Here is a 27,033-nt window from a genome sequence, read left to right on the forward strand (position 1 = left end):
CTTTCGCAATAAAGAAAGACGTGGAAGGTCTTGAGACAAACCTGCTTTTTTGCATCATAGATTTCTGGACTGAGGAAGACACCTGAAAAAGGCTCAGCAACAGCAGTGTAGGACAAAACAGAAAAGGACACGGGTACTCATAAACTTTGTGATGTCAATTACATGGGATAGCACAAAAATGAGCCCAAAGTGGCAGAAGTGCTGTAGGAGGAATGGAAGAATTACTAGGACAGTGAAATAGAGTTGTTTGAGAATAACTTTTCTTCCGAAGCTATTCTTATGTTATTTGTTGACGGCATGTTGCTCAGGTGTGCAGGGCACACGTGGGCACGTGCCTACGTGAGCAGGAGACAAAAACCCACAGGCGAAAACAAAATTTATTGATAGAAAGTTGAAATACAACAAAAGTGAATGGTAATTAGTAGAGAAAATAGTCGAATGCGTAGGGGAGACCCCTGCAATGATTTAAAAGGAAAGGCATCGTGCATGAATGCAGACCTATATACGATTTCACATTTATGCAGTTCCGAAATATCGCATCAATCAAGAACAATTGACAAACAGCACATTTACAGATACATTTCATTATCCCTTGTGATATATACATATGGATCAGAAACAATTTTTGTTTTGTTTTTCATTACATACTTTTTTCTTGCACAGGTAGACATGATGAAATAACGCTACGTAGAGAAAGCAATCATTTATGCAAGAAGTAATATATTTAACGATGGATACTTATTGGATATACGGAATCAAACTGAAAGAGTGCTTGTGTAAAATAATAAGTCCTCCAGGACGGATGGCGTAGCCTGACACGAGGTTGAACTTTCTTGTTGCAAGTCCGTCCATGCATCTCGACACAGCCCTGTCTCATGGGTTCGTCAAAGCCAACTACAGATAGAACAGGGTGGATGCCAAGCGGGGGCTGTGCTCACTGTGCAGCGACTGGCCTGCCAGGAAGGCCAGCTTGTGAGCGTACTGGCAGGGTGCAGGCACGCGGATGGTGCCGGGCCAGTTGAAGTATAGGTGGGTCAGCTTGTACGACAGCCGCTGCATGTGGTCCGGCTTTAGGCCCGTCGTGTCGTAGATGACGTTGTAGTGCGTCGGGGCCACGGTGCCTTGGCGGACGCTCTGCGACACCAGGAAGTAGTCGTATCGCTCGGGGCGCGTCACCTCTGTGTCGACCACGGTGCCGGGCGGCGGGTTGCCGTAGCCGCCGCTTGGCATGTGCGAGAAGAAGCGCGTGGTGATGCGCTTGGTCACCACCACGAAGGCCAGCTTGTGATCTACGCCCGGGAAGAGCGCGTTCAGCGAGCTGATAATCTGGTCAATTTCCCACTCCCGCACCTGCGTGCAAAGGAGGGAGAGGACTACATGATGTAGGAAAGAAAGGGCAGGAAAGGGGCGCATTGGTCCCTCCCAAGCTGCAACATTGGTTGTTACAATAACGGTAACTTCTTACACGAAAATAGCTCTGTTATATCAAATATTTCTTAGAAGCATGTATCTGAAATAGTGAAAATAATAAACAATTTTTTTCAGAAAAAATTGTGGTAACGTGCCCCTTTGTCCTATACCAGGTGTTCCTTCAAAGAATGTAGCAATCACCACAGGTGACTTAAAAAATTGCTTCAAGTCTTCAACGCACTAGTACTATACCGGTCTGCACGAAAGGGGAGGGAGGGTATGGGCAGTGCTCCATACCAATCTGAACATGGTGTCAATATAACAAAGTCACTTTTGACAAGAAAGCACTTTTGTTTTATGCAATAATTGTTACCAACATTTAGGGTACAGTGAAACCTCGTTTACGAACGCCACATTAACGAACTTTTCAGAATAATCAACTTTTAGGAAATCCCCTGCTGACTGCTTATAGTTTCAATGTAAAAATATTTCAGTACTACGAGTTTCCGAATACAGAAGTTATCAGAATAACGATCGCTATTCAGTTTCCGTGTCACGTTAACAACGCCTTAGTACTACGAACTATTTAGAACTCTGGGGATTCTTAGATTTCTGTGTACCTTTATCGGAGCCGGAAATGTAGGCTAACTCACAACAGCGCGCAGAAAGTGGACAACCATGATGCATGGGTTCAGAAAACCAGAGACGGTGCTGGAGGAAAGAACGCTGGGAAAATATTTTCTTTTTCTTTTTTAAATCGGAGGCGGGCGAAGCATCAGAGGTTGCAGATGCTTCGCTCAGGCAACTGTTGCCTAGCGACGCAGGCGTGTTTCTTCCTTCTTTTTCCCTCCTTTCTGTGCATGGTTCTTATTTCTTCCGCGCTTCTTTCTGCGGCCGTACCAGCTATACGGGCGGTGAAATGTAATCTCCGTGCTCGCGGGGATGCCACACGGTCGCACTTTCAGGACGGTGTCGCTTACACGCGCTTGCACTTTGGAATAGTTCAGGTGTGTGCCTCGAGCGATACATTTGCGATGCCCACGGCAAGGAATGTGAATAACAAACAAACCAAAATAAACATTACGACATTAGCTTCTTCGGTGGTTTTCTCGTCGTTAGCGACCCTTTCGCGCACGGCATTGTATATAGGGTGTTGTGGTGGTCTGTGGCAGCCGAATGTTACCAAAATAGCAACAGCGACGTTTTTGGGGATAGCCCATATGGTGGCAACTGATAAAGTTGTGTTAAATCGTTAATTTTGGATATGTCACTATAATGACCTTCCACAATGACGAGCAATTTGCCGCGGTCCCCTGAAGTTCGTTAAATCGTGATTTCACTTTTCTTCCACACTGATATCGGTCAGAAACATTTCATATTTGATTACTTTGTCATATTTAACTTCGACTGCAGTAAGCGGGGCCAGATCTGGTCGATCTCCCACCTGCACCTGTGGATGTGGAGGAGGGGGGAAGTCGTGATGGCTCAACAGGGAAAAAGGGAAACGAAGGCGGCCTTTCGTGAAATACATCATATCATAGCTTACTATCAAACACTTGGCTTTGTCTCAGCTAGACATCTTGGGTTACCATAAGCCATGGTGGTTGCTGATAAATGAGACTAGAGAAAAACATGTGGTTCATTTAGCTTGTACGAGAGTCAGCATTGGACAAAGATGGGACATCAAACTCAAAATAGAAAACGAATATGCGAATGTAACATACAGTAGAACCTCGATCACACGTTCTGGGAAAAGCCCATGAAAAGATGTATGAAACGAGAAAATGTACGATCCAAAGCCAATAAAAATTTCAAAGACTCAACTTTATGTAGTTGACAATTACGCAAGGGGACGCAAATAGTTGCAACACAAGACACCTCCAGGGCTGGTGGAGCCCAAGCATCCCGAGACGCGCACGGTCTTTTCTTTGCGGCTTCGGCAAGTTTACGTTTGCACTGCTTGAATTCGTCCTAGGTCAGCAGCTTCTTCGAGCGGTGCATTTTGGTAGGAAGTTCTGACATGTCCGCTTGGCGCAAATCATTGCAGCACAAAACGCTCACACCCGTCGAGCTAGTGTGGCCCGAGTGACCCAACGCCGGGGTTTTCCTTTGCAAGGTGTTAAGGGAAACCTAAACGAAATCGAGCTGGTAGGTGCCGCCAGAATACGACGGCTACGATGCAGCCAGAACGAAAAATGACGCTGACTTTGCGCCGCTTACAGCCGGGAACACCGATGCGCTTCAGTTAGCGCCTATTAAAGATGTCCAGTGCGCTTCCAAAGGCATTATGCCCCACGTGCTGTGAAACCGAGAGGTCAAGATGCTTATCACAACAGGGCTGGTGGAGACAGCGGAATCATGGAGTGCGAGACCAGGAAGATTTGCTGGCACTGGAATAGGAAACCAAGTATGCGCCAGCGTTTTCATCTCACACAGGTTGGCAAGTATTGCGGAGAAGCTGCTGCGGCGGGCAGCTACCGTTCTCGATCACGTGGTCCTCGGGCCTTTTTAAGTGCGAAGCATTTCTTGCCGGCGGCTCTGTCTGTTGTCCCGCGTCCCACACCCCCACAGCGCATGCGTGTCCCCTCCCCCTCTCTCTCCTCTCCTACGCTCCCCCTTTCTCTCCTCTAGGAATCCGGAACGGCGCGCTCGACAGGTGGTGCGACAGCTGCATACTGAGCTGGGGAGTATGCAGTATGCAGTAGTTCCGCAGTATGAAAATGACGGATCGTGCACGCCTCATTCTTTCTCTTGTGCAGCGCCACGATGAGCGCTCGAGCCGCTACCGCGAAACCATCTCCCGCTCAAACTAACCATATCCCCGCTGCTTCGCATCCACACATGGTTCCCTTTAGCGGGAGATGGAGTAATTTTTTATGTTTTGTTTTATTGCGATAGCAATTATATGGACCCTCCAAAGCGGATTTCTGTCGTCGGCGTCGCCGTCGCTGTGATGTTTCGTATGACGTCTACGGCGATGAAATCGTCGCCGGGGGGGGGGGGGGGTAAGTGGTTCTTGAGGGAAAGGGAAAGGTTGGCGCTATCTTCTGCAGCCCTTGAGGGAGCACGGCTCAGCGCCAGCTCGTCGCCGCGCCCCGGACGCTGTATGTGCGAGTGAAAAGGCGCGAGGGACGCGCGCCTTCACGGGGAGGAGAATTGGCGCTGAGCCGTGCTCCCTCAAGGGCTGCAGAAGATAGCGCCAACCTTTCCCTTTCCCTCACGAACCACTTATCATCACAGGGAGCGAACGCACGTCGGAGACCAAACGCGCGTTCTGCGCCGTGCTCCCTGACTGGGAGGCGACCGTGCTCAATAGCTCCGGACTAGAGAAACAACGAGCTCTGGTCCAACGGGCTCGCGTGGCGGCTTCGACCAATGACGTCCCGGACTAAGGACGACACCTAGTTTCATGGAGCTCACGGGCTTCACCCTCTCTCTTTTTGTTCAATAAAAGTTTTCACCACCACCACCTGAAGGGCTGCGTCTCTTTCCTCCGTTACAATCACCATATATAGAGAGCAAACGCGACTTCTTCCATGGCGCAAAATGCCATGGGGGGACGGGAGGGAGGGAGGGGAGGCGACGTTTAGTTGCGGCAGCAAATGCGTGTTTATATAAAAACGTTGCGAGCCGAGAAGGTAGGTAAGATTTCCGATGCTGCTCGACTAGCGTCGCATTCTGATCTCGTCGAAAACCTCCGAGCCGCCCCCAGAGGCACCGGCAACAGTCACCAACGCCACGCCCGTTCGCTGCGAACGCGGACAAAACGCCGACGGCGTCGACAACAGTTAGTGGTGCTGCTGCATCTCCCAAGTTTATACAGCTGATAAAACTACTATCCTTACTCCGTATATGTTATGTGTAAGGGCCGCGAGGTACCGCTAGAAGATCGGAGCGGCCACCCACGCTCCGGGAGGAAAAAGTGAACGGGTGCACGAGCACGGCGGCACGAGGCAAGTATGCGCCATGGCAGAGGAAGCAAGCAAGCAAGCAAGCAAGCTCGCAGTGTTCGAACCAGGCTGGCAGCAGTTCCGAGATCCTGGGGTGAACGAGGCGAGAGGTCCTGCCAGGCGAGACGTCCGTGACAAGGTGCGGAGGATCGCGGAGCCGAGCGTGGACGAGGGCGTCCGAGGAACCAGGGTTCCAGCTGCCAGTGCTCGAGACGCTGGCTGAGCCGAGTGCCGCCGGTCCCTGAGCTGCTGCACCTGAGCTGTGCCTAGCAGCGTTCGTCTGGCACAGATGTTGCTGTGGTCTACGCGGTCCTCACATGCGACCGCCGCACGTGGATTGCGAGTGGCGTACGAGCTGGGCACCGAGGTCGTGCTGGACAAGGCGTTCCCTGGCTGCTGCCGTTGCTGCTCCTGAGTGTGCCGAGCCCGAGAACCGTGCTGGACGGGGCCTGAACGTGTTGTCGTCGCAGTCGGCTCGAGCACAGGTGAATCCGCAGTGCCTTGGACGACGGGAAGAGTGAGCCTCGAAACACGGGACTGTCACAACCTGTTTATACTCGTGTGCTGTGCGTGTGTGGACACACTGACTGCCGTTATGCAGATTATCAACTATTTGTATATACATATTTTAAAATTTCTTTTTCATTTTATAAATGCTCCAAAACGACTCTGTCTTTCTTCCGCATCACTGCGCACTAGCGAAAGGGCCGAATAATCCCAAACACTACAATTTCTGGCGTCCGCGACAAGGACTAAGCTCTATTCACATATTTAAGAGCCGCACTTCGCTTGTGTGCAGTGGTCGTAAATGGACTGGGAGAAGTTCATTCCGATAGGCAAGGAGCTTGGCTTGTCAGGCAAAGAACTAAGAGTGGATTAACGGGCAGCAGTTCCGAGCTCCTGGGGTGGACGAGGCCAGAGGTCCTGCCAGGCGAGACGTCCGTGGCAGGGTGCGGAGGATCGCGTAGCCGAGCGTGGACGAGGGCGTCCGAGGAACCAGGGCTCCTGCTGCCAGTGCTCGAGACGCTGGCTGACCCGAGGGCCGCCGGTCCCTGAGCTGCCGCACCTAAGCTGTGCCGAGCAGCGTTCGTCTGGCACAGATGTTGCTGTGGTCTACGCGGTCCTCACATGCGACCGCCGCACGTGGATTGCGAGTGGCGTACGAGCTGGACACCGAGGCCGTGCTGCTGGACAAGGCGTTCCCTGGCGGCTGCCGTTGCTGCTCCTGAGCGTCCCGAGCCCGAGAACCGTGCTGGACGGGGCCCGAACGTGTCGTCGTCACAGTCGGGTCGAGCACGCGTGAACCCGCAGTGTCGTGTCGACAGAAGCGTGAGCCTCGAAACACGGGACTGTCCCAGCCCGTTTATACTCGTGTGTGTGTGTGGACACACTGACTGCCGTTACGCAGATTATCAACTCTCTGTATATACATATTTTACAGATTCTTTTTGATTTTATAAATGCTCCAAAACGACTCTCTGTCTTTCTTCCGCATCACTGCGCACTAGCGAAAGTGCCGAACAGTCCCAAACACTGCAGTATAGCTCTCTACTAATTTTCTATAGCAACTGATGCTTCGCCTTTCGGGTGAAACTGCGACAATCTTTTCTTTACTTGGGAAATGTATGTATGGCTGGAAGATGTGAGACAATCACAGTGTCAGGATGTACAGAATGTCGGTGCCGAAAGATTGTATTCTCCGGGAGCGTGCGGATCAGTAAAGGAGCGCCACAGCATCGGGTAATTGTTTGGTGTTCTTGATCAGGAACATCGATGCAAGGAAATCGTACGTAAGGGGATTGTATCGGCAAGGTTTTACTGTACTTGTACAAATAAGAAATAAAGCATTTCGTAACGCTGTTTATAGCCCGAAAAGCGGCACAATGTTGCCAATTCTTCAGGAGCGCGTTTCTAATTCATGACGAGCTGTTTTCCTTTATTCTCTGAAAAGCACTGGGTTGTCTGTACTGCAATGTTCATCAGCAAACCGAGAAAGTGTAATAATGTGTAAGTGAATATTCCTCATATGCCTAGGGTACAAAGTGGACCAGCATAGTTTAACAGCAAAAAATGAAGCAGCATTCACCTATGGCCCTACTCAGTGCTGGAATGAAGATAACAATTAGGAAGTATTTTAGAAATGGCTAGTAAATAGCTAAATTCCGTACATGTTACCGAAAAAGCAAAAGTTATATTAATTTTATTTGTTTTAATGAGTCCGTCACCAGATAAGGCCATTGCAAACACAAAAGCACAGCACATAAATTACGTGGGGTGCGTGCAAAGTATAAAACGGCTGCACGTCGTAAAAACAGCTGAAATATTAAACAGAAGCACACGCACCCTTCTCGAGGAAGACCCGCTGCCAGGAAATGAGTCAAGGTCACACGCAAAAATGCCTCTACGCAAAATAAAGTGCCTATAACGTCATTGATTATGATATGTGACATCGGTAAATCATCGAATACAGAGTTCTCCAATACCAAGACTGGGAATGTACCGCATCGCTTCTCGGCCTTTTGGCCAAGATCAAATGTAGTGGGAATGAACCGCGCAGAAAAGTGTGGAAGAGAGTGAAAAAAAATAAAGGAAGTGGTGCTCGTGACATCGATGTGACGAGGTTATGATACTGCAGTATGGGACGAGGCAAAAAAGAAATGCTCCATGTGAACGCTAGTCGTTGCAGAAGGCGAGAGTGTGACGTTAAGAAGTGAAGCTCAACTACTGACTGTATGGCGATGCGACATTTAAATTTTTTCCATCTGCTCTTGCAAATGACCAATGTAAATAAACAGTTATTGCCGTAAAATTCTCCCTAGAGAGCGCTTTACACCCTCCAATTTATAAACAGACATTTCCAATGAGGCCTAGTGAGGGGCCCTTTGAGCACATACGAAAAACCTGCAACTTAAAATGCAACTTCAAATGATCGAGCGTGTGACTGCAGTACAACACTGCCAGCTAGGTCTAGATGCTATTGAGCACGTGCACAAATAACAATGAATACAGACAAGGACGACCGCCGCAGTAGCCTAATTATAGACCACTACACACTAATTATTTATTATTAGCAAAAGGGTCCCAGAGGAACATTACATGAGAGCTGGGAAATGAAAACAGTGGTTCTTCGTTACCATGTCACATGTAGTGACCTGCGACGGCAGCTTCAAATGTCGAACGTGTAATATGATGGAATCTAGTGTGACGAGCCTGTAATGTGGAAAGTGTAGGTTCAGCTCCAACACTTAATCGCAGTATGCTGTCTTTCGTTTCCCTTTTCCTTATTATATTCTGCATTTCCCCTGTGCTAGCCTCTCTATGTGGTTGAATTTCGAGTTGAAGTTTGTTCAAGTGTGGCAGTTTCCACAACTTGGGAATAGGGAGAAAGGCAACAATGCTTGACTATCCCCCATATAACTATGCAGTGGACTTGCAACGCATGGCATTTTGAATTTCAAGGGCACGTATATATATATATATATATATATATATATATATATATAGTCAATGTCAATGACGAGAAAACGCTAAACCCGGAGAAAATATTTCTGCCGGACCACGGGCTGGAACCCGTAAAAGGATGCAGTCACGTACCAACTACTCTCGAGTGGGCGGGCAAGCCGCAAACGATCTGACTCTATCTGCCTCTTTATATATATATATATATATATATATATAAATACGGGTTTATCGCATTACTTTTACAATAAGTCAAAAAGCTGGGAAATGCATCTGTCAGTACTTTTTATATTTAAAAGACATAAGCCTATTTATGAATCACACATGGGGAACCCTGCAGGCCCAACAATTGTTTGAATTTGCATTTATTTATCGAGACTCTATAAAATCCACATATGATACAGGGACAAAAGTCAGTGAGTGCCCAAAAGTTCCTGATCTCGCCCAGTAGCAGCAGCGTAGCGCACGTCAGAAAATGCACACTTGTTACAGACGACGTTGCTAATTAAACAAAGAATTGTGTGCTAAGTCTGCATACAACACACATGTATTGCTAGTTAAGATAATATTATTGTCGAGGTTATACACAACGAAGTACAATCAACATAAAGGACTCGCAATATTCGCAAGAAAAAAGGCAGCAGATGTGTGCGACCTTGAATTACAAACAAGTTTCCAGCGAAGCTGTTTCTTTCGAATAGTTTCTATAAAAGTTTTGGTTTCCTGAATTTTATCGCATAGCTAAACAAGTTACCGAGCACTTCTTGTTGGAAAATTTTTAAAAAGCCAGTATTTCATTAACATACGTTACTTCGCCATACCGTTTACCATTGTTTACTCCCTCCCTGCTCATCCCCCCTGCCCTCTCAAATTTCTCTAGATTTGATATCGATTGAGTTAACAGTTCTCTCAGGGCAGCGGGATAAATTCTGCTTTGTTCGCAAAACACATTCATAAAGCTCCGGATCGCTTGCTTGCGTAATTTACTGCAAATATCCTAATTAGTCCCCTGTCTTTCAAGTTTACTTACATATTGCACAAGCCGCGCCCTTTATTGTCGCCAAATATAAATCAAGCGTCTTGTTTAGTTCACCGAGGACATCGCTGAAACTAAGTAGAAGCGCCTTATGACGTATGAAAAATAAGAGAGGTGGGGGGGGGGGGGGGGAGAACGATGGCTCGGCAATTATATGCAAGGTCAGGAACGTAGAAATGTTGTCGCAATTACTATGACCCTCTTTAATTTCCATGAAATATAAATCTGTTGTAACCAACAGCTATATCGGGACACTGGGAAGCATAGCTGAAAGAGACCATATCACACGCTCTAGCACTTCAACATGCATTTACCATCACACATAAACTTGGCGTATTGTTCCCCCTATATTCGGAAAATTTGACTTCAGTTGTAGTTGTAACTATGACAGCGCAACCGTCTATTCTATTGGAAAACTCGAATTTAACCAACTCACTTGGAACGTTATCTACACATTGTCTGCATATCTACACTGTCTACATCTCTACAAACATATCTACTACATCTACTACATATATACATACACCATGTACATATCTACATTGTCTACACTGAACATTGTCTGCATATCTACTGCGTGGTCCCGTGTTCTTTCTCTTGCCCCTGCCTTTTCACTGTGGTAATCATGCCTTTTTATGCTCGTTACCAACTAGCCCAACTTTCGGCCTTATCTAGATATTGCCCATACCATGCCCTTAATTTTCCCAGATATAAACAAGATGCCTGGTTTAGCTCACCGAGTACACCAGAGAAAAACTACGAATCTCGTTTTGTGCACGAAAACGCATTTGGAAAACGCGGGATTAGTAATTATCGGCAATACTTGAATTTCAGCAGGAAAGTGAAGGCTTCGCAATGCATTGCGCTTAAAATGCTCCCTGTTGTCACGGAATTTCAAGTCCGGATCTCGTGCAGTTGGCCTAAGAGTCTGGGAAACATTTCGACTAGCGGCAGTATGACACCCTAGAACACTTCAATAAATAACTTTCTACAAAGGCTGTAATGAACCTACACAGCATAAACATATATCGCTCGTCACTCGGACCATTTCTTTATATATATACTTCGAATAAGTAAAAACACCGTGCCACACATAGTTTACCGAGGATACCAGCGGGAAACAACTAAATGCCTTGTATAAAAATTTGGAGAAAGCGAGTATTCTCTAAGGTTCTTCGAGCACATAAGCAACCTACACAGTTCAAGTTTTCGGTACACGTCGCCAAAAAGTGGCTTTCATTTCTTCAAATTATAAAATATCTGCTGCTCTTGCTCCTGCCGCGAAACGAGTAATAATAGTGTAGCTCATATTTAGAAACGGCCTGAACACGAAATTGAAAAAATCAGAAGTGAAACATGCCTTTGGAAAAGCTTCAGTTTAGTGTTCTACTGGAATTGAAACGGCTCTGCAAGTTCAACGGTCATTTTCACGAAAATATCTACGATAAGTCGTGATTACAAAATGAAATTCGGCAGTTGGACTTGGAAGTGGTTTAATTAGATTTATAATGGTGATAATATTCTGAGACTGCAGCGCTATGTAGAATATCTCTGGACGGAGATTCCAACAGATAATCCAACGATTTCGTGCCGTAAAAGCCACACCAATGGTTGGACATGCCTGATAATACTTTATCCGGACCTCTCCATTCTCTCGCCCGCAGGTTAAATATAGCAAGCCGATTGCGTTTTCAAATACGCTTCATCATCATCATTAGCAGCAGCAGCAGCAGCCTATATTTATATCCACTGCAGGACGAAGGCCTCTCCCTGCGATCTCCAATTACCCCTATCTTGCGCTAGCTGATTCCAACTTGCGCCTGCAAATTTCCAAATTTCTTCACCCCACCTAGTTTTCTGCCGTCCTCGACTACGCTCCCCTTCACTTGGTATCCATTCTGTAAATCTAATGGTCCACCAGTTATCCATCCTACGCATTACATGGCCTGTCCAGCTCCACTTTTTCCACTTAATTTCAACTAAAATATCGGCTGTCCTCGTTTGTTTTCTGATCCACACCGCTCTCTTCCCGTCTCAGACCTAACATTTTTCGTTCCATCGCTCTTTTTGCGGTCCTTAGCTTGTTCTCGAGCTTCTTTGTTAACCTCCTTAGGCTGTCCTAAGGCTGTTAACCTCATAAGGCTGTCCTAATACGCTTAGGCTGTCCCAAAAACTGGGCATGGTGCAAGTAGCACAAACGGCAACTTTAAACTGCGGGAGCTGTCCAGTGCCAGGCCTTCTCCACAATGTGAGAGCGTCTATGGCGATTCGCGCGTGGCGCCCGATACAGCGCCTCACGAGGAGACACAAAAGGCAACCCTCGCTGCCCAAGCAGGGGATACGTAAAAAAGAAAAGCATTACTTACGTGGTCACTCTATCAAGAAAATTTAGCTTCAGCTGCAGTTTTGTTGGACTTTCCGGCGTGCAGCCGAAAGTGCCCACTTTCAGAAGTGGGGGGAAAATGGCATACTCTGCCCCCCCCCCCTTTTGACAGTGGGGGGGGGGGTTGGGGGGGGGCATGTGCCCCCCCTGCCCCCACGGTAGATACGCCTATGAAAGGATAGCACATTTGTTGTTACACGCGTGACCATTTCTCTCATAATATATATACATATATATATATATATACATATATAATTAGACACACAATAAACTATGATATACCACAGCTGTTAATATGTGCATAAGTGATACTTAAAGAAACTCAAAAATGCGCGCCAGGAACACTCGCAGTTTAATGCAGAAAAATATTATAGCAATTTTTTTTTCAGGTTGCTAAGATTTACTATATCATTTCCTAGGGGTATTTATTATTCTTTAGAAAACGCATCATTTCGTAACATTGATAGCCATAATTAATCCTTACTTTATTATCTCCGCAGGTGGAATGCCGAAGTATACATGCGAAAAACTGAAAAAAAAACTGAACACAGATACAGTCGAGTGCAACAAGAAGGCAAGTCGGCCTCGTTGGCGAACGTTCGTAATGGTGTCCAATAAAGAATTGGTCGGGCCTTCCACACCGTGAAGATGGTTAACCAGCGAAGGTGAAACGTGCGGCACCGATGTTTATCACTGGGTTAATCCGGAGGGTTCATTAAAGTATTCCTCAGTTACGAGGTTACACACATGTTCGGCTGCGACGGAGAGAACGACGTCACTGACGGTGCGCCCGCAGTCCGCCGTTGCAGCTTGCGTTTGATGTCTCGAGTTTGCTCGGCGGCGTGGTTAGCAGCATTCGCCCGCCATTGCCGCTTGCGTATCTTCGAAATTAAATTGTTTCAAAATTAAATCTGTCCCTTACGTATGCATAGGTCTGCGCACTCACTCATGAGTGCATTCACTCACACTCACTCGCACTCATTTCAGAGGCATTAGTGCGAGTGCGAGTGAGTGCCACTGAGTGTGAGTGCAGGTGAGTGCGAGTGCGAGTGAGTGCCAGTGAGTGTGAGTGCAGGTGAGTGCGAGTGCGAGTGAGTGCCAGTGAGTGCGACTGGAAGTGAGTGCGAGTGCGAGTGAGTGTCAGTGACTGTGAGTGGAAGTGAGTGCGAGTGCGCGTGAGTGCCAGTGAGTGCGAGTGGGAGTGAGAGTGAGTGCCAGTGAGTGTTAGTGGAAGTGAGTGAGAGTGAGTGTTAGTGGAAGTGAGTGAGAGTGAGTGCTAGTGAGTGTGAGTGCTAGTGAGTGTGAGTGTGAGTGAGTGCCGGTGAGTGTGAGTGAGTGCCAATGAGTGTGAGTGAGTGGAGGTGAGTGCCAGTGAGTGTGAGTGGAGGTGAGAGTCAATGAGTGTGAGTGGAAGTGAGTGTGAACGTGGTGAGTGCTTGTGAGTGTGAGTGGAGATGAGTGTGAACGTGACTGAGTGCTGAGTGGAGCTGAGTGTTAACGTGACTGAGTGCTGTGAGTGTGAATGGGGTGAGTGCTTCTGGGTGTGTAGAGGTGAGTGTGAACGTAAGTGTGAGTGCAGGTGAGTGTGAACATGAGTGAGTGGTTGTGAGTGGAAGTGAGTGTGAACGTGGTGAGTGCTTGAACGATAAGCAGAGGTGATATCGGTTCACCTTGCTTGCGGAAAAATGGAGGAACGTTGTGTGTACAAGCTCACTAGCGGTGATGACTTATCGCACCTGCAGATTGTGCACGCCAAGATAGAAACCACTCACTAAGGTCGTAATAATCCAAGGATCAGGCATGAGTGAGACAATGCATAATTAGATAAGCGGATATATTATATTGCGATAGAAATTATATGGACACTCCAAGAGAACTGCCGTGGTCGTGGACGTCGTTGTGAGGTTCCGTATAAAGTCCAAACACGGTAAAATCGTCGCAGCGTGCCGGCGGTACGCTGCGTGTGCGTGTGCCAGCTTGCGAGCGTCAGCCGACACTTGCTGCTCAATCTCGCGCGCCCGAGGGAAAAGGCGGGGCGGAAGCGCGCTGCTTCTGTCGCGCGTCAGGCATTGGGGAGGGGGGGGGGGAGGGTCGTCTTGCTCCGGCGGCAGCCGCGTGGGTGTCGTATATCGAAAGCGATCTGCGACGTGGAAAAAGGGCGCGCGCGCGCGCCTCCTCTTCAAAGCGATTTGCGACGTGAACAATGTTCAACTAGAGCCGGTTACTTCGTATGCGCCGTGTTTTCGACGTTTAGTTCGCTTTGAAGCGAGAGGCGGCACGAAGGTCAATTCGCTCACGGCTATAGCTGCGCCTCCTTACTCCAGAGTTCTGACAGCGAGTTTCCGCGGTCATCGAGCGAGATGCGTTCATGTTTACCTGTTCGCGCGTGACACCGTGCTTGTCTATTTGGTTAGTAGGCGAATGTGTACAAGTTTATACGGCCCATTAAACTACTATCCTTGCTTCGTATAGATCTTTACTAATTTGCTATCGCAATCGAAGCTTCGCCTTTCGGGCGAAACTGCGACATTTTCGTTAATACACCAGGGGATATATATGGGCTGGAGAGCTGATGGCAGACATATCCAAATCATGCCCTGCAAGTTTTGCCACGACTTCCACTGAGTGAAGACGTTTATTACCGTGTGACTTGCTACAGCCTCGCTGGTCATCGTCCTTCAGAGGGTGGAATGGCTCCTCATTTTCTTCCTGCTTCCCTCTTAAACGTACACGTACAGGCTCCTTATATAAACAGACAGAGTGGAAGAGGGACTAGCCAAGGTAGCACAGAGTAACAGACACGCACGCTTGCATACATGGAGAAAAAGCGAAGATGCAATGATAGATACCGCCCTGTTCTCCCTTTTGTGTTTGTTTCGGCGTTAAGTGGTTGACTAAGTATACGGACAGTCAATCTCTCCCTCTATTTCCCGCTCTCTTGGCTCAATCCGACCGAAGGGGAGCTTAGCGAGCATGGGTGGCAAGCATGCACACGTCAATTGTCAATGACAGAGAGATGGACAGAGAGAGTTTGGGGCAGACGTCAATGTTTATGTCACCATGAATAAATTGAAACGAAAACTTTAGTGATGCTAGTTTTGCTCTACTTTGCAGTGTTAATAAACCAGCTCTCTTTAATAATTTAGTCAATGAATCCGTTAATTTGTATTTATTAAAACATATCCTTATTGCCTTCTTCTGCAGTCCTTCCATTCTTGCAACTAGTTATATTGTGTACGGAAACCAAACAATATTGGCGTGCTCCAGCACTGTTCGAACAAGCATTTTGCAGGCCGGCAAATTTTACCTGGGGCCGCAAGACGAAGGTGTCTTCTCAGAAAGAAGAGTCGGTTTAGTGCTCAGCATGTACATTGATTTCCACTTGAGGTTATTTTGTTAACATGGCTTTCCCATCGGAGAGCGTATGTTAAAGTGACACCTAAATATTTACGCTGAAATGCACAAGTGAGAGGTCTGTCATTAATAATGTAAGTAAACTCAGATATCTGTTTCTTTCTTACTGTTAGCGTTACAGATTTTTCGGCATTTAGAGTCATCTGTCACTCCTGACACCAATGAAAAGGCAGAATTTTGTATATGGTGATTATCACTGTGATTAATTTCGCGGTACGAAATACAATAGTCAGCGAATAGGCGGATGTTACCATGTAATCGGGAAGGCAAATCTTTTATGTATATAAAAAATAAAGCTGGGTCCAAAACACTGCCTTGGCGCACTACCCATGCAACAGGTGCTAAATTGGAAGCTTCGTTATTAATATACACGAATTGTGAGCAGTATAGATCGGCACAGTGACTCATGAGTGGACTCACTCACACTCGCACTCATTTCAAAGGGGCGAGTGCGAGTGAGTGCCAGTGAATGTGAGTGTAAGTGAGTGCGAATGCGAGCGAGTGCAAGTGAGTGTGAGTGCAGGTGAGTGCCTGTGAGTGTGAGTGCAGGTGAGTGCGAGTGAGTGCCAGTGAATGTGAGTGTAAATGAATGCGAGTGCGAGCGAGAACCAGTGAGTGTGAGTGCATGTGAGTGCGAGTGAGTGCTGGTGATTGTGAGTGCAGGTGAGTGCGAGTGCGAGTGAGCGCCAGTGATTGTGAGTGCAGGTGAGTGCGAGTGCGAGTGAGTGCCAGTGAGCGTGAGTGCAGGTGAGTGCGAGTGCGAGTGAGTGCCTGTGAGTGCGAGTGGAGATGAGTGCGAGTGCGAGTGAGTGCCAGTGAATGTGAGTGTAAATGAATGCGAGTGCGAGCGAGAACCAGTGAGTGTGAGTGCAGGTGAGTGCGAGTGAGTGCTAGTGATTGTGAGTGCAGGTGAGTGCGAGTGCGAGTGAGCGCCAGTGAGTGTGAGTGCAGGTGAGTGCGAGTGCGAGTGAGTGCCAGTGAGTGTGAGTGCAGGTGAGTGCGAGTGTGAGTGAGTGCTAGAGATTGTGAGTGCAGGTGAGTGCGAGTGCGAGTGAGCGCCAGTGAGTGTGAGTGCAGGTGAGTGCGAGTGAGTGCCTGTGAGTGCGAGTGGAGATGAGTGCCAGTGCGAGTGAGTGCCAGTGCGAGTGAGTGCCAGTGAGTGTGAGTGCAGGTGAGTGCGAGTGCGAGTGAGTACCAGTGATGGTGAGTGCAGGTGAGTGCGAGTGCGAGTGAGTGCCTGTGGGTGCGAGTGGAGATGAGTGCGAGTGCGAGCGAGAACCAGTGAGTGTGAGTGCAGGTGAGTGCGAGTGAGTGCCAGTGAATGTGAGTGTAAATGAATGCGAGTGCGAGCGAGAACCAGTGAGTGTGAGTGCAGGTGAGTGCGAGTGAGTGCTAGTGATTGTGAGTGCAGGTGAGTGCGAGTGCGAGTGAGCGCCAGTGATTGTGAGTGCAGGTGAGTGCGAGTGCGAGTGAGTGCCAGTGAGCGTGAGTGCAGGTGAGTGCGAGTGCGAGTGAGTGCCTGTGAGTGCGAGTGGAGATGAGTGCGAGTGCGAGTGAGTGCCAGTGAATGTGAGTGTAAATGAATGCGAGTGCGAGCGAGAACCAGTGAGTGTGAGTGCAGGTGAGTGCGAGTGAGTGCCAGTGAATGTGAGTGTAAATGAATGCGAGTGCGAGCGAGAACCAGTGAGTGTGAGTGCAGGTGAGTGCGAGTGAGTGCTAGTGATTGTGAGTGCAGGTGAGTGCGAGTGCGAGTGAGCGCCAGTGAGTGTGAGTGCAGGTGAGTGCGAGTGCGAGTGAGTGCCAGTGAGTGTGAGTGCAGGTGAGTGCGAGTGTGAGTGAGTGCTAGAGATTGTGAGTGCAGGTGAGTGCGAGTGCGAGTGAGCGCCAGTGAGCGTGAGTGCAGGTGAGTGCGAGTGAGTGCCTGTGAGTGCGAGTGGAGATGAGTGCCAGTGCGAGTGAGTGCCAGTGCGAGTGAGTGCCAGTGAGTGTGAGTGCAGGTGAGTGCGAGTGCGAGTGAGTACCAGTGATCGTGAGTGCAGGTGAGTGCGAGTGCGAGTGAGTGCCTGTGGGTGCGAGTGGAGATGAGTGCGAGTGCGAGTGAGTGTCTGTGAGTGTGAGTGGAGGTGAGTGCGAGTGAGCGCCAGTGAGTGTGAGTGGAAGTGATTGCGAGTGCGAGTGAGTACTGTGAGTGTGAGTGGAGGTGAGTGTGAACGTGAGTGAGTGCGGGGCCTGGAAAAAAAAGCCAGGTTACATTTAAAAAAGAAAAAAAAGTTGCAGTGGCTTAGCTCGGCTATGCCAGGATATACGTAGCGTTAGCAAAGGTTCAGCTGATTATTCTTAGCTTTCCTGGTTGTCTCCTACGCTCAACCGCTAATTGCCAGGCAACTACTTCGGGATCCGATGAGTCACGCTTCTCCGTTCTTCTGCGCTGTTGAGCAGCATTTGCGCTCTCGTTCTCCATGGCTATACCACACTGGCAAACGCCAGTCAGAAGCGCAGCGGCTCCAGCGCTGTGTCAGACGGCGACTGCACAGCGAGCGCGCGCCGGCGCCAGTGCGTCTACCACGGCTACGACGCCACTCCTCTGGAATGCGCAGACCGGCGGCGGTGAGTCGCGCGCGGCGGCGGCGGAGTGCGCGAGAGGTGCCGGCTCCGGTGGCTCCGGTGCTCAGGCCGTGTGACATCACTGATCCTTGCGCATGCGCAGCACGGCTCTTGATGTGCCGCAGCGAAACGAGCTTGGCTAGGCCAGTGTAGCTAACGCTACAAAAAAGAAGGAGACAGACGGGTCGCCGCGCGCGAGCGCTCAAACGCGCGCGCAGCCATCCTCGCTGGCTTCGGGGGAGTGTCTGGCGGATGACGCATGTATCTGGCGCGTCACTGACCTGTGGCTAGAGCCGCTATTCTGGACATTCCGCCATTTTCTTCGAGGCGTGACGTAGGCGCGACGCTTACAAAATGGCGTCGATAGCCCCGTTTCGCTTTCGTAACGTGACGAAAAATTGACGTTTCGCCTAAGAAACTGTAATGTAGGCATTGAACCTAGCGTGGCTGATAAAGCAAAACAGTTTTCCTCCCCAGTAAAAATAAAGCAGCTAGCTCAAAGCGTACGATAATTCCATCAAAATCGTTTCTCGCTTCCGTCGTCTGCATGCGCGCAGGCTGTCGTCTGCTTCATTAGCTAGGATGCGTGTCCTCGGGAAACTGAATGAGTCATCGTATATCGGCGCCCACTCACTTGCTTTCTACCTTGAGACAACATAAGCGACCTACCAGTGATGATGAGCGCTCGCTCTAGGCAGCGTTATCGCTATCTCGTGAACCGCAAGTGACTCAGCCCGACTCGTCTGGCTGAGAAGCGGCCGAATATCATCGATAGCGTTGCGCGCGCCACAGGTATCCGCTTGAGCGACGCAAGCGCCGGCACTGCCACCTCTTGTGCACTTCGCTGCTTACTCGCACCGCGAGACGAAACTTCAAGGCGCCGTCTTGCGTACATTTCTTTTTATAAATTAAAAGGTCACCGTTGTCATAGCCTTTGATGACGCGAAAAGACATTAATATTGATTACAATACAAACGCAGTAGCGAAAAGTGCAAAAAGTCGCAAGGAGTTTGCTAGTTTCAACAAATATTATTTCAAATAAACGTGTTTTTATTAGAAATGATGGTTCAAAACACAAATGCCAACACCACTCGAGAGCGATGCTAATGCTATGAGCACGCGTCGTGAATAAAAAGTTGTCGCAGTTTCACCTGAAAGGCGGAGCATCAATTGCGATAGCAAATTTGTAGAGAGCTATACGGAGTAATGATAGTAGCTTTATCAGGTGTATACCCTTGGACATGCAGCAGCACCGGCAACACGCAGAACTGTTGTCGACGCCGTCGGCGTTTTGCCCGCGTTCGCACAAAATGCGTACGGCGTTGGTGACTGTTTCCGGAGCCTCTGATATAAATAGGCACTTGATGCCGCAGCTAAACGTCACCTCCCTTCCCTCCTCCTCCCCCCCCCTCCCCGCCATGGCCTTTCGCGCGTCGGAAGAAGGCGCGTTTGTTCTGCATATATGGTGATTGTAAAGGAGGAAAGAGACTTCTGCAGCCCTTAAGGGAGCACGGCGCAGAACGCGCGTTTTTTCTTCGCCGTGCGTTCACTCCCCGTGAAAGCGCGCGTCCCTCGTTCCCTTTCACTCGCACATACAGCGTTCGGTGCGCGGCTTTCATCTCCACTGACGTCATACGGAACCTCACGGCGACGGCGACGACGACGGCAGAATTCTGCTTTGGAGTGTCCATATAATTGCTATCGCAATAAAATTATGATGAGTGAGTGTGAGTGAGTGTTCTCCCACACTGCCGGCCTATGTACGTAAGGCAATGAATGGTTCATACCCTCTTAAGCAATGGCTCACACGCCCGTAAACGCGGCCTCCCCATTACGACGACAGAAGAGAAGTGAAATTCTACGCTGGAATGATGAACGCCAACGCATCCGCCTGTGGAAGACGACGATGATGAACACGGGAGTAGTGGCACGAGCGCGTGCTGAGCACGAGCACAAACGCAACCTGAGGAGTTCCAACAAGCCAGCTGCGGAAGACGACGACGATGCTCGACCCAATGCTGATGATGGTTTTGCGTACGCAGGCGATTTCGCCTAACCACATAAGACTTGGCCTAGACTAATAAAGCTTAACTTTCAAAAATTATCAGCTGCGAATCACTGTCATGTTTGCTTTTTACGGTCTCTCTTTTTTGCGTGTGTTCTATTGGTCTGCTTGAAGATCAGTCTATTACAGATATCATAGAGTCACTCACCTGTGGTATCTGACCATCAGAGACGCCGTCCCTGAAGAAGATGATCCTGTCTGGCGCTGCGCCCGAGTTGACCTGCATGTACTTGCGCAGTGCATCCTGCAGCAGGAGGCACAGCGAGCTTCCCAGCTCCTGGTGCGTGGCGTGGAAGGCGACGCGAGAGTACCAGCGCGTCAGCGTACGGTTCATGCTGGCCACAAAGGCACCCGCCGAGAGCTTGCGTGAGCTCGAGTCGTGGTACGTGTCGTAGCCAACGACCATGGTGTTGACCAGAGGGATCTCCAGGCACCAGGCCTCGCCACCCAGCTTGCAGTTCAGTTGAATGGCCACCTTGGTGGCCACCGAGCGCAGGTTACGGCGGTTGCCGATGGTCCGTGCCAGGATCACCTGCAGGACGACGCAAATTAGCACTGCTGGCCTGAGCCGTCATGTCTATCCATGAATCGCTATCGAGAAAAGCGATGTCCGTATAGTTCTCTTTCGCAGGCGCCTTTCAATCAATAGGTCTCACAGCTAGTCTGCCACTTCATCCACCAGATCGTACGTAACATTTTCACAATGCGCTCAGTTTCATTTGCATACAAGGTCAAACGCAATCATTTAAGTCAGCTGCAGTGCCACCAGCTATTGCACATTGTAACAGTCTTTTGGACCACATAGCATCCATATCGAACCGTGAAACAGTTCACAATAACCTGAATGCACTGCACGCTTAATGTTGTATTCTGATAGTTCAGAGTACTATAACTTTATATGTTACCTTTGTATGAACTGAATAAGATACCTTTGCGTGCTGTTAACTTTTTTTCTTCTCCGTAAATATGTTACCCACCTTATTCAATGCTCTTTAATGGGCCTGTAAGGTACGGTGAATAAATAAATAAATGAGCAAGGAGGTAGCAGTTCTGCCCACCACTGCCTCGACCGTCATTTTTCAAGACGATTGAGTGCTGCGACCGCCTGTGATTGTTCGATGAACACTGTCATGTGTGCATACGTGGAATAATTGTTCTTCCTTCTCATTTTCTGCACGCTTCCTCTTCCGCCAGTGTAGGGTAGCAAACCAGGTTCAAGCTGGTTCACCTCCCTGCCTTTCTTTTTATTGCGATAGCAATTGCACGGACACTCCAAGCAAATTTCTGCCGTCGTCGTTACTGCCATCGGCGTCGCCGTCGCCGTGAGGTTCCATATAAAGTCCAATGCGATAAAATCGCTGCCGCGCGCCGTTTGTGCGAGTGACAGCGCGCGAGGGACGGGCGCTTTCACGGAGAGCGAACGCACTGCGGAGAGTCTTCCGTCATGCGAAGCATTCTGACAGTGGTTGGCTGCGCTCATCGAGCGTGATCTACTCATGTTTGCTAGTGCGCGCTGACACCATGCTTGTTAATTCAGTTAGTAAGCGAATGTGTCAAAGTTTATGCTGCCCATAAAACTACTATTCTTACTAATTTGCTGTCGCAATTGATGCTTCGGCTTTCTGGCGAAACTGCGACATTTTTCGCTCTCTCTCCCACTCCAATGCCTTATTGGATTTTAAAGATGCACAGACAATTTCTGTGCCAATGAAGCGAAACGTAGGGGAATGCCAGCAGACAAGAAGGAAACCAGAAAAAAAAAGAATAAAGCCCACACCATACGTACGCTCGCCGACGCGCACAAGCTGGCGCCTGTGCGCCTTGCGAGGAGCGGCGGCTCCCTCATAAGATGTTTTAACAGACATTGTCTCTTAATTTATTGACAGTGCTTCAAAAGGCTGAAATATTGATAAACGCAAGGGTTTTGTTTTTAGAGCCGTTAAATGAGTAGCAGAAAGTAACAAAAAAGAAAAGTTGGAGGACGCTGAAGCTTCGCCTTTAAAAGTGGAACGCGAGAGCATTAAAAGATCCACGGCTGCTTATCAGGCTCGCTTCTCATAGATTCAAATTACAATCCGGCGCTTTCATGTTTGTAGGTTGTGGTGAAGTCGTATATTGTTCTGATGGATTTTGCTTTGAGAAATGCAATTTTTTTTTCACTAGCGCCATGATGTGGTTCGGCATCATTATTTCCGCCAACGACGCCTGCGCTTACTCCGACGCCGGATTTTCTGCGAAACGAGGCCCTTAATTCTCGGGTGACATAAATCTGCCAACACTGACTGCTGATTTCACCACGCTGCAGCTGCTTAGCCAGGCACGTGGATGCTTGAGGCAGCCATAGCGCCGATATCTTTCTGGAACAGATATGTATGCTCGCGACGCCCTTCGACGCGTACAATATGGCGTGCAACATCTGTTCATGCGTAGGTGCACCAATGCAAGCTTCAACATCCTGGCGAGCGTACGTTTGGTTTGGCGATAGAGGAAGAGACCAGAAGAGTCCTCTCAGAGTTTAAATGCTGTAGCTCTGCTATTCGAAATGCTAGGCCAAAGATAAAGAGAAAATGATTGCTCATTGTTTCTAGCTAAAATAGTACCTCTGGCTGACTACGGATATCATCAGCGCCCATGAAACTTGCGAAGGCGTTCAGGCTTCATTCACCCTAAGACCAGTGACTCAAACAAAGATCTGTATGGCGAAATTACCAGTCTTAAGCACGAAAAAAAGCAGAAAGCACTTCACATCATGGTTAGACAGCTGTACATATTACATGCCATTGCATTCTCACGTTGTTGAAGGCTATAGTAATTTGCGAGTCCTAGCAAACTAATGCTGTATTATCCAGGCTGTACAACACTGAATTCTACCACTACTGTTGTAATGCTGCAACCGTAGCAAAATATCAGTCGTCCTTCCAACTTTATAGTCGGCTAAACACTATATAGCAGTGGCCTGCAGACCAGGTCACTGTTGAAAAAAAAATTTATTGAGAGGAAAAGATTATTAGTGGTGTACATGAGCACCTCAGTACCAATGTTTCCTACAAAATGGCGCAACAAGAGGCTCGTCAGTTTAACTAAGAAGGTGTGGGAAACTTGTGCAAGAAATGTGTACAGAGCAACACTTAAGCCGTGTCTTTTTCGTTTCTGTGCACGTCTTTGTGCAGTTTCCAACCCCTTCAAAGATGTCCTACCGTGCTTACCCCTCGCCCCGTGTCCGTGCTCCAAAAAAAAATACTGTTGAGGCTTGTTGAGAGTTTCCGCGGTTATGCTCTCGGTAAATGACTTTCGGGGACATCCCTTTCGACACGTATTTACTGCGTGAGCCTGCGGGCAGGATGCCCATGTCAGCTTCAATGGGACGCTGCACTAGACGCTCCGTCGTGCAAATGAGGATGGCCTCGGTGGAACTGACAACCAAAAGTATACGGCTGCGGCGTATTAAACTCTATGCAAACTGTCTTTTGTTCCCTATGCAAACTCTCCTTTGGGGAACAGAAATTGCTGTCAACTTGTGAAAATTGTAAGTCGTAAAAATCCCGCAAAAGTGACAAGAAACGGGGAAGGGAGGGGACTAGAACACATTTTTTAGAAGTTTGCCGTGAGCCAGCACCTTTTGTGTGATTCAGATCAATAAACCGATTACATATTTACATTTTGGTGCAGTGCACAAGTAGCAGCGAAATAGAAACAGCAAAGACTGATAAAGCAACACCTTGAACACCAAACGCAGCAACTATTGCAGCGACTCTGCTGTTGCCGATTTCACCTGCTTCGAAAACATGTCTGAATAAACTTGCTCAAACCAAGCAGCCCTCTGTTACACGGCGTCTTGCACTGCCACAAAAGAGCGGCGCTGGTATCATCGCTATTGCTTTCTTGCGTACACTGTTCCGTCTCGCAATCTTGCACCATCCCACCATTCAAAGTTCTCACAAACAGCATGTGTTCTCGTAAAACTTCATGTGACAATCATAAAATATCAGAATACGCTCAAATTTGTTAAAATTACAAGAAATGTTTGGGAGAGTTGGCAGGAGCAAACACATGACGCCTCACCTGCGTGTGGAGTCCGAGATCGACGCAGGCCTGCTTCTTGATCATGTCGTAGCGGTCCTTGCGGTTGTTGGGCAGCACCACGATCGCCAACTGAAGGTTGCCGCCGCTCCCGACCTCGTGCAGGGCGCGCACGTAGTTGCCCGCTCGGTCGTCGTCCAGCTGCAACATCTGCGGCTGGCCCATTCCCAGCCCCATTGGCGGGCACACGCTCAGCATGGTGCGCACAAACTCGGTGGCGTTGGTCTCCTCCCGCTTGGGGCAGATCACGATCCACGACTCGATGTTGACCGACACGTGCAGCCGCTGGTCGCGCGTCTCGCGCGAGAAATCGGCGGTCTGCGGGTTGTAGCGGTGACTGCGGTCGCCCTGTATCACGCGCTCAACTGGCAGCACGCGGCCCTCGAGGGTGACAAGTGCGTCGTCGAACTTGAGGCCCCACTGGTCCATCTCCCGGCGGATCGCCTCGTCGCCGTTGATGTGGCCGATGAACTCGAGCAGGTAGCGGATGCGCTTCGGCGGCTCGACGCGAGTATGCTGGGCCAAGTCACGCATCACCGACACGTTGGCACGCATCTGCGAGCGGGATAATGGTGAGTAAAAAGCACTTCACTGGGCAGTAGTCGTGAGGTGTTTGTGATATGGTTGGCAGAGCCTACCAGTAAAATTCCGTGAATTCGACTCCGACGAGGTCGGCGAGCTTGTTCGAATTATCCGGCAGGTCGAATTAAACAAGATTTCAAAAAATGCCACAACACACCGCTGATTCATTTGGCAGTACTGAACGATTCAAACATGCGCCCAGTTTTTATGAGTAAGAAGTAAGAAACTGAAGTAGAGATGAAATTAAAGTAGAAATATAACACGCACTTGATGACTTAGCAAGAAAAATGGGCAAGGGTTTATCTGTTGCACAATGGCGGCCAGTTTCCTAAAATCAACTTTGCTGCCCATCTTTTTTTACAAGCGAAGCTTGTCTATTTCAAGCCTGAGCGTCCGTGTCTGCTCGAAGAATCTATCATCATCACTAATGGCTCGAGTGCCGTAGTCTTCTTCCACAGCTGGCCCCTCTCGGCGCAACCGCGCGAACGCTGCTCGTGCCATTGCTCCCGCATTCGTCGGGGAAGAAATTTGGCTTCGCTTATCATCCGTCCTCCCGGAGTGGAAGGGCCGAAGAAATTTTCAAGCGAAGCTTGCTATAAGGTACAGGTTTTAGTGGCGTCCGTGTATGCAAAAAACTATCATCAGCATTGGCTCGAGCGTATCATCAACAGCATGCAAGAAGCAGGGCTCGCTTGGCTCGTGATGCTCGTGCTATGAGCGACCTTTGTTTTTGTGTGGTTCCGTGTTGACGTGAAAAAACCCGGGACCAATGCCCGCTAAGGCATTGGCCCCGTGTTGGAATCCCGGACCAGGATGAATTTTACTTTACCATGTATGCATTTTCATTGTAGCTTCGTGCTGTAGTACGCTCGGGATGCTGACAATTTTGCCCTTTCATACATTAGCAACCATTCATTTTTTTAAAGCTGTGCAAAAAAATCTGTGTGTCCTGCTGTGCCAATGCAAGAAGATGGTGGTCAAAAGTTACATTGTATCAACACATAAGAACCATTCTGCAAAAACTTCGCATCACTGAAAAATACAAAGATGCTTATTGGTTGTTGGCACATATTACACATTCTTTTCATTTGATAAAACAATGCTTCAAGCAACTTGCATCTGACAGCCTTACTGCTACTTCGAATAGCTCCGACAGACAGAGTATTGGAGAGACGGGGCACTGTGGCAACAACTGTGCAAGGAAACGCACTACGATGGGGCATATATTTTATATTTTCGAACATTCGATAGAATGCTATGCGATTCAGTATTCGCTTCACATCAACTTTAAATATTCGAAATTTTCAAATTACTTGGAATAAACGAATTGAAATTGGAAAACGTAGAATCGAGAGTTTCGGTTTCAGTCAGCAAGTCGCATTGGCGTTGACCTGGCTGATAACCAGGACAAACCAAAAACTAAATACGAAGCCACCACTCGGCCATCATGCCGTAGCCTGATTCTTCAGTTGTCGAAGTTTCATATTCTGTACGTGTCACTAAATTGCTTTGATATCATTCGTACAAATGGTCTTCTGAAATCCGCAAAATGGTGCCATTCAGGTTGTAACCTATATGATCACTTTCCTTGGCAATGTGTTCTCACAGCAACCAAACTGCAACTTCAGTTGCTAACACCTCGGGAAGCAGTACTAATATAAGGCCTAACAGCTAAGACAGCGTCGTCATGACAAACATTTGCTAAAGCCGTCAAGAGAAGGTTGTATCTAATCAAGTGCTGTACGAATGAATATTTGTTTTTTTCCCTCCTGTAACCCCCCTGCTATAACGCCTTCGGGCAATGCGGGGTAATTCTTGAATAAAGAAAGAATAAAGTTGCTCAACTGTGATCGCATCCGAGATTACACGCACGGGATAGTTCGAGGACCGAAAAACCGGCGTGCGGCTCCGCGGGCGGCCGTCGGCGATTAGCTGTAAACTACAGCATGCTTAAATTCACTTGTGCGCTTACTCGACGAAATGAGTGAAACCCGCGTATAGGTAGAAAGCACTGAGCCTACACAGCAGGCGCCGCGCAGTTGGCGCAGTG

General features: G+C 48.6%; 1 protein-coding gene across 2 annotated transcripts in view; it reads right to left on the reverse strand.

Moving 5' to 3' along the window:
* Positions 1 to 369: 369 nt before the first annotated feature.
* The window catches only part of LOC119462363 (piwi-like protein 1), a 55,492-nt gene continuing 28,828 nt past the window's right edge, over positions 370 to 27,033 (reverse strand). For both annotated transcript variants that reach the window (XM_037723706.2, XM_049671809.1), the window contains exons 5-7: positions 24,384 to 24,956; positions 20,470 to 20,853; positions 370 to 1,350 (exon numbers count right to left, since the gene is read on the reverse strand). In XM_037723706.2, the coding sequence (XP_037579634.1) occupies positions 895 to 1,350; positions 20,470 to 20,853; positions 24,384 to 24,956 (1,413 nt within the window). In that variant the 3' untranslated portion in view covers positions 370 to 894. The remainder of the gene's footprint in view (positions 1,351 to 20,469; positions 20,854 to 24,383; positions 24,957 to 27,033) is intronic.

Source organism: Dermacentor silvarum, chromosome 8, assembly GCF_013339745.2.
Source record: "Dermacentor silvarum isolate Dsil-2018 chromosome 8, BIME_Dsil_1.4, whole genome shotgun sequence".
Lineage (NCBI taxonomy): Eukaryota > Metazoa > Arthropoda > Arachnida > Ixodida > Ixodidae > Dermacentor > Dermacentor silvarum.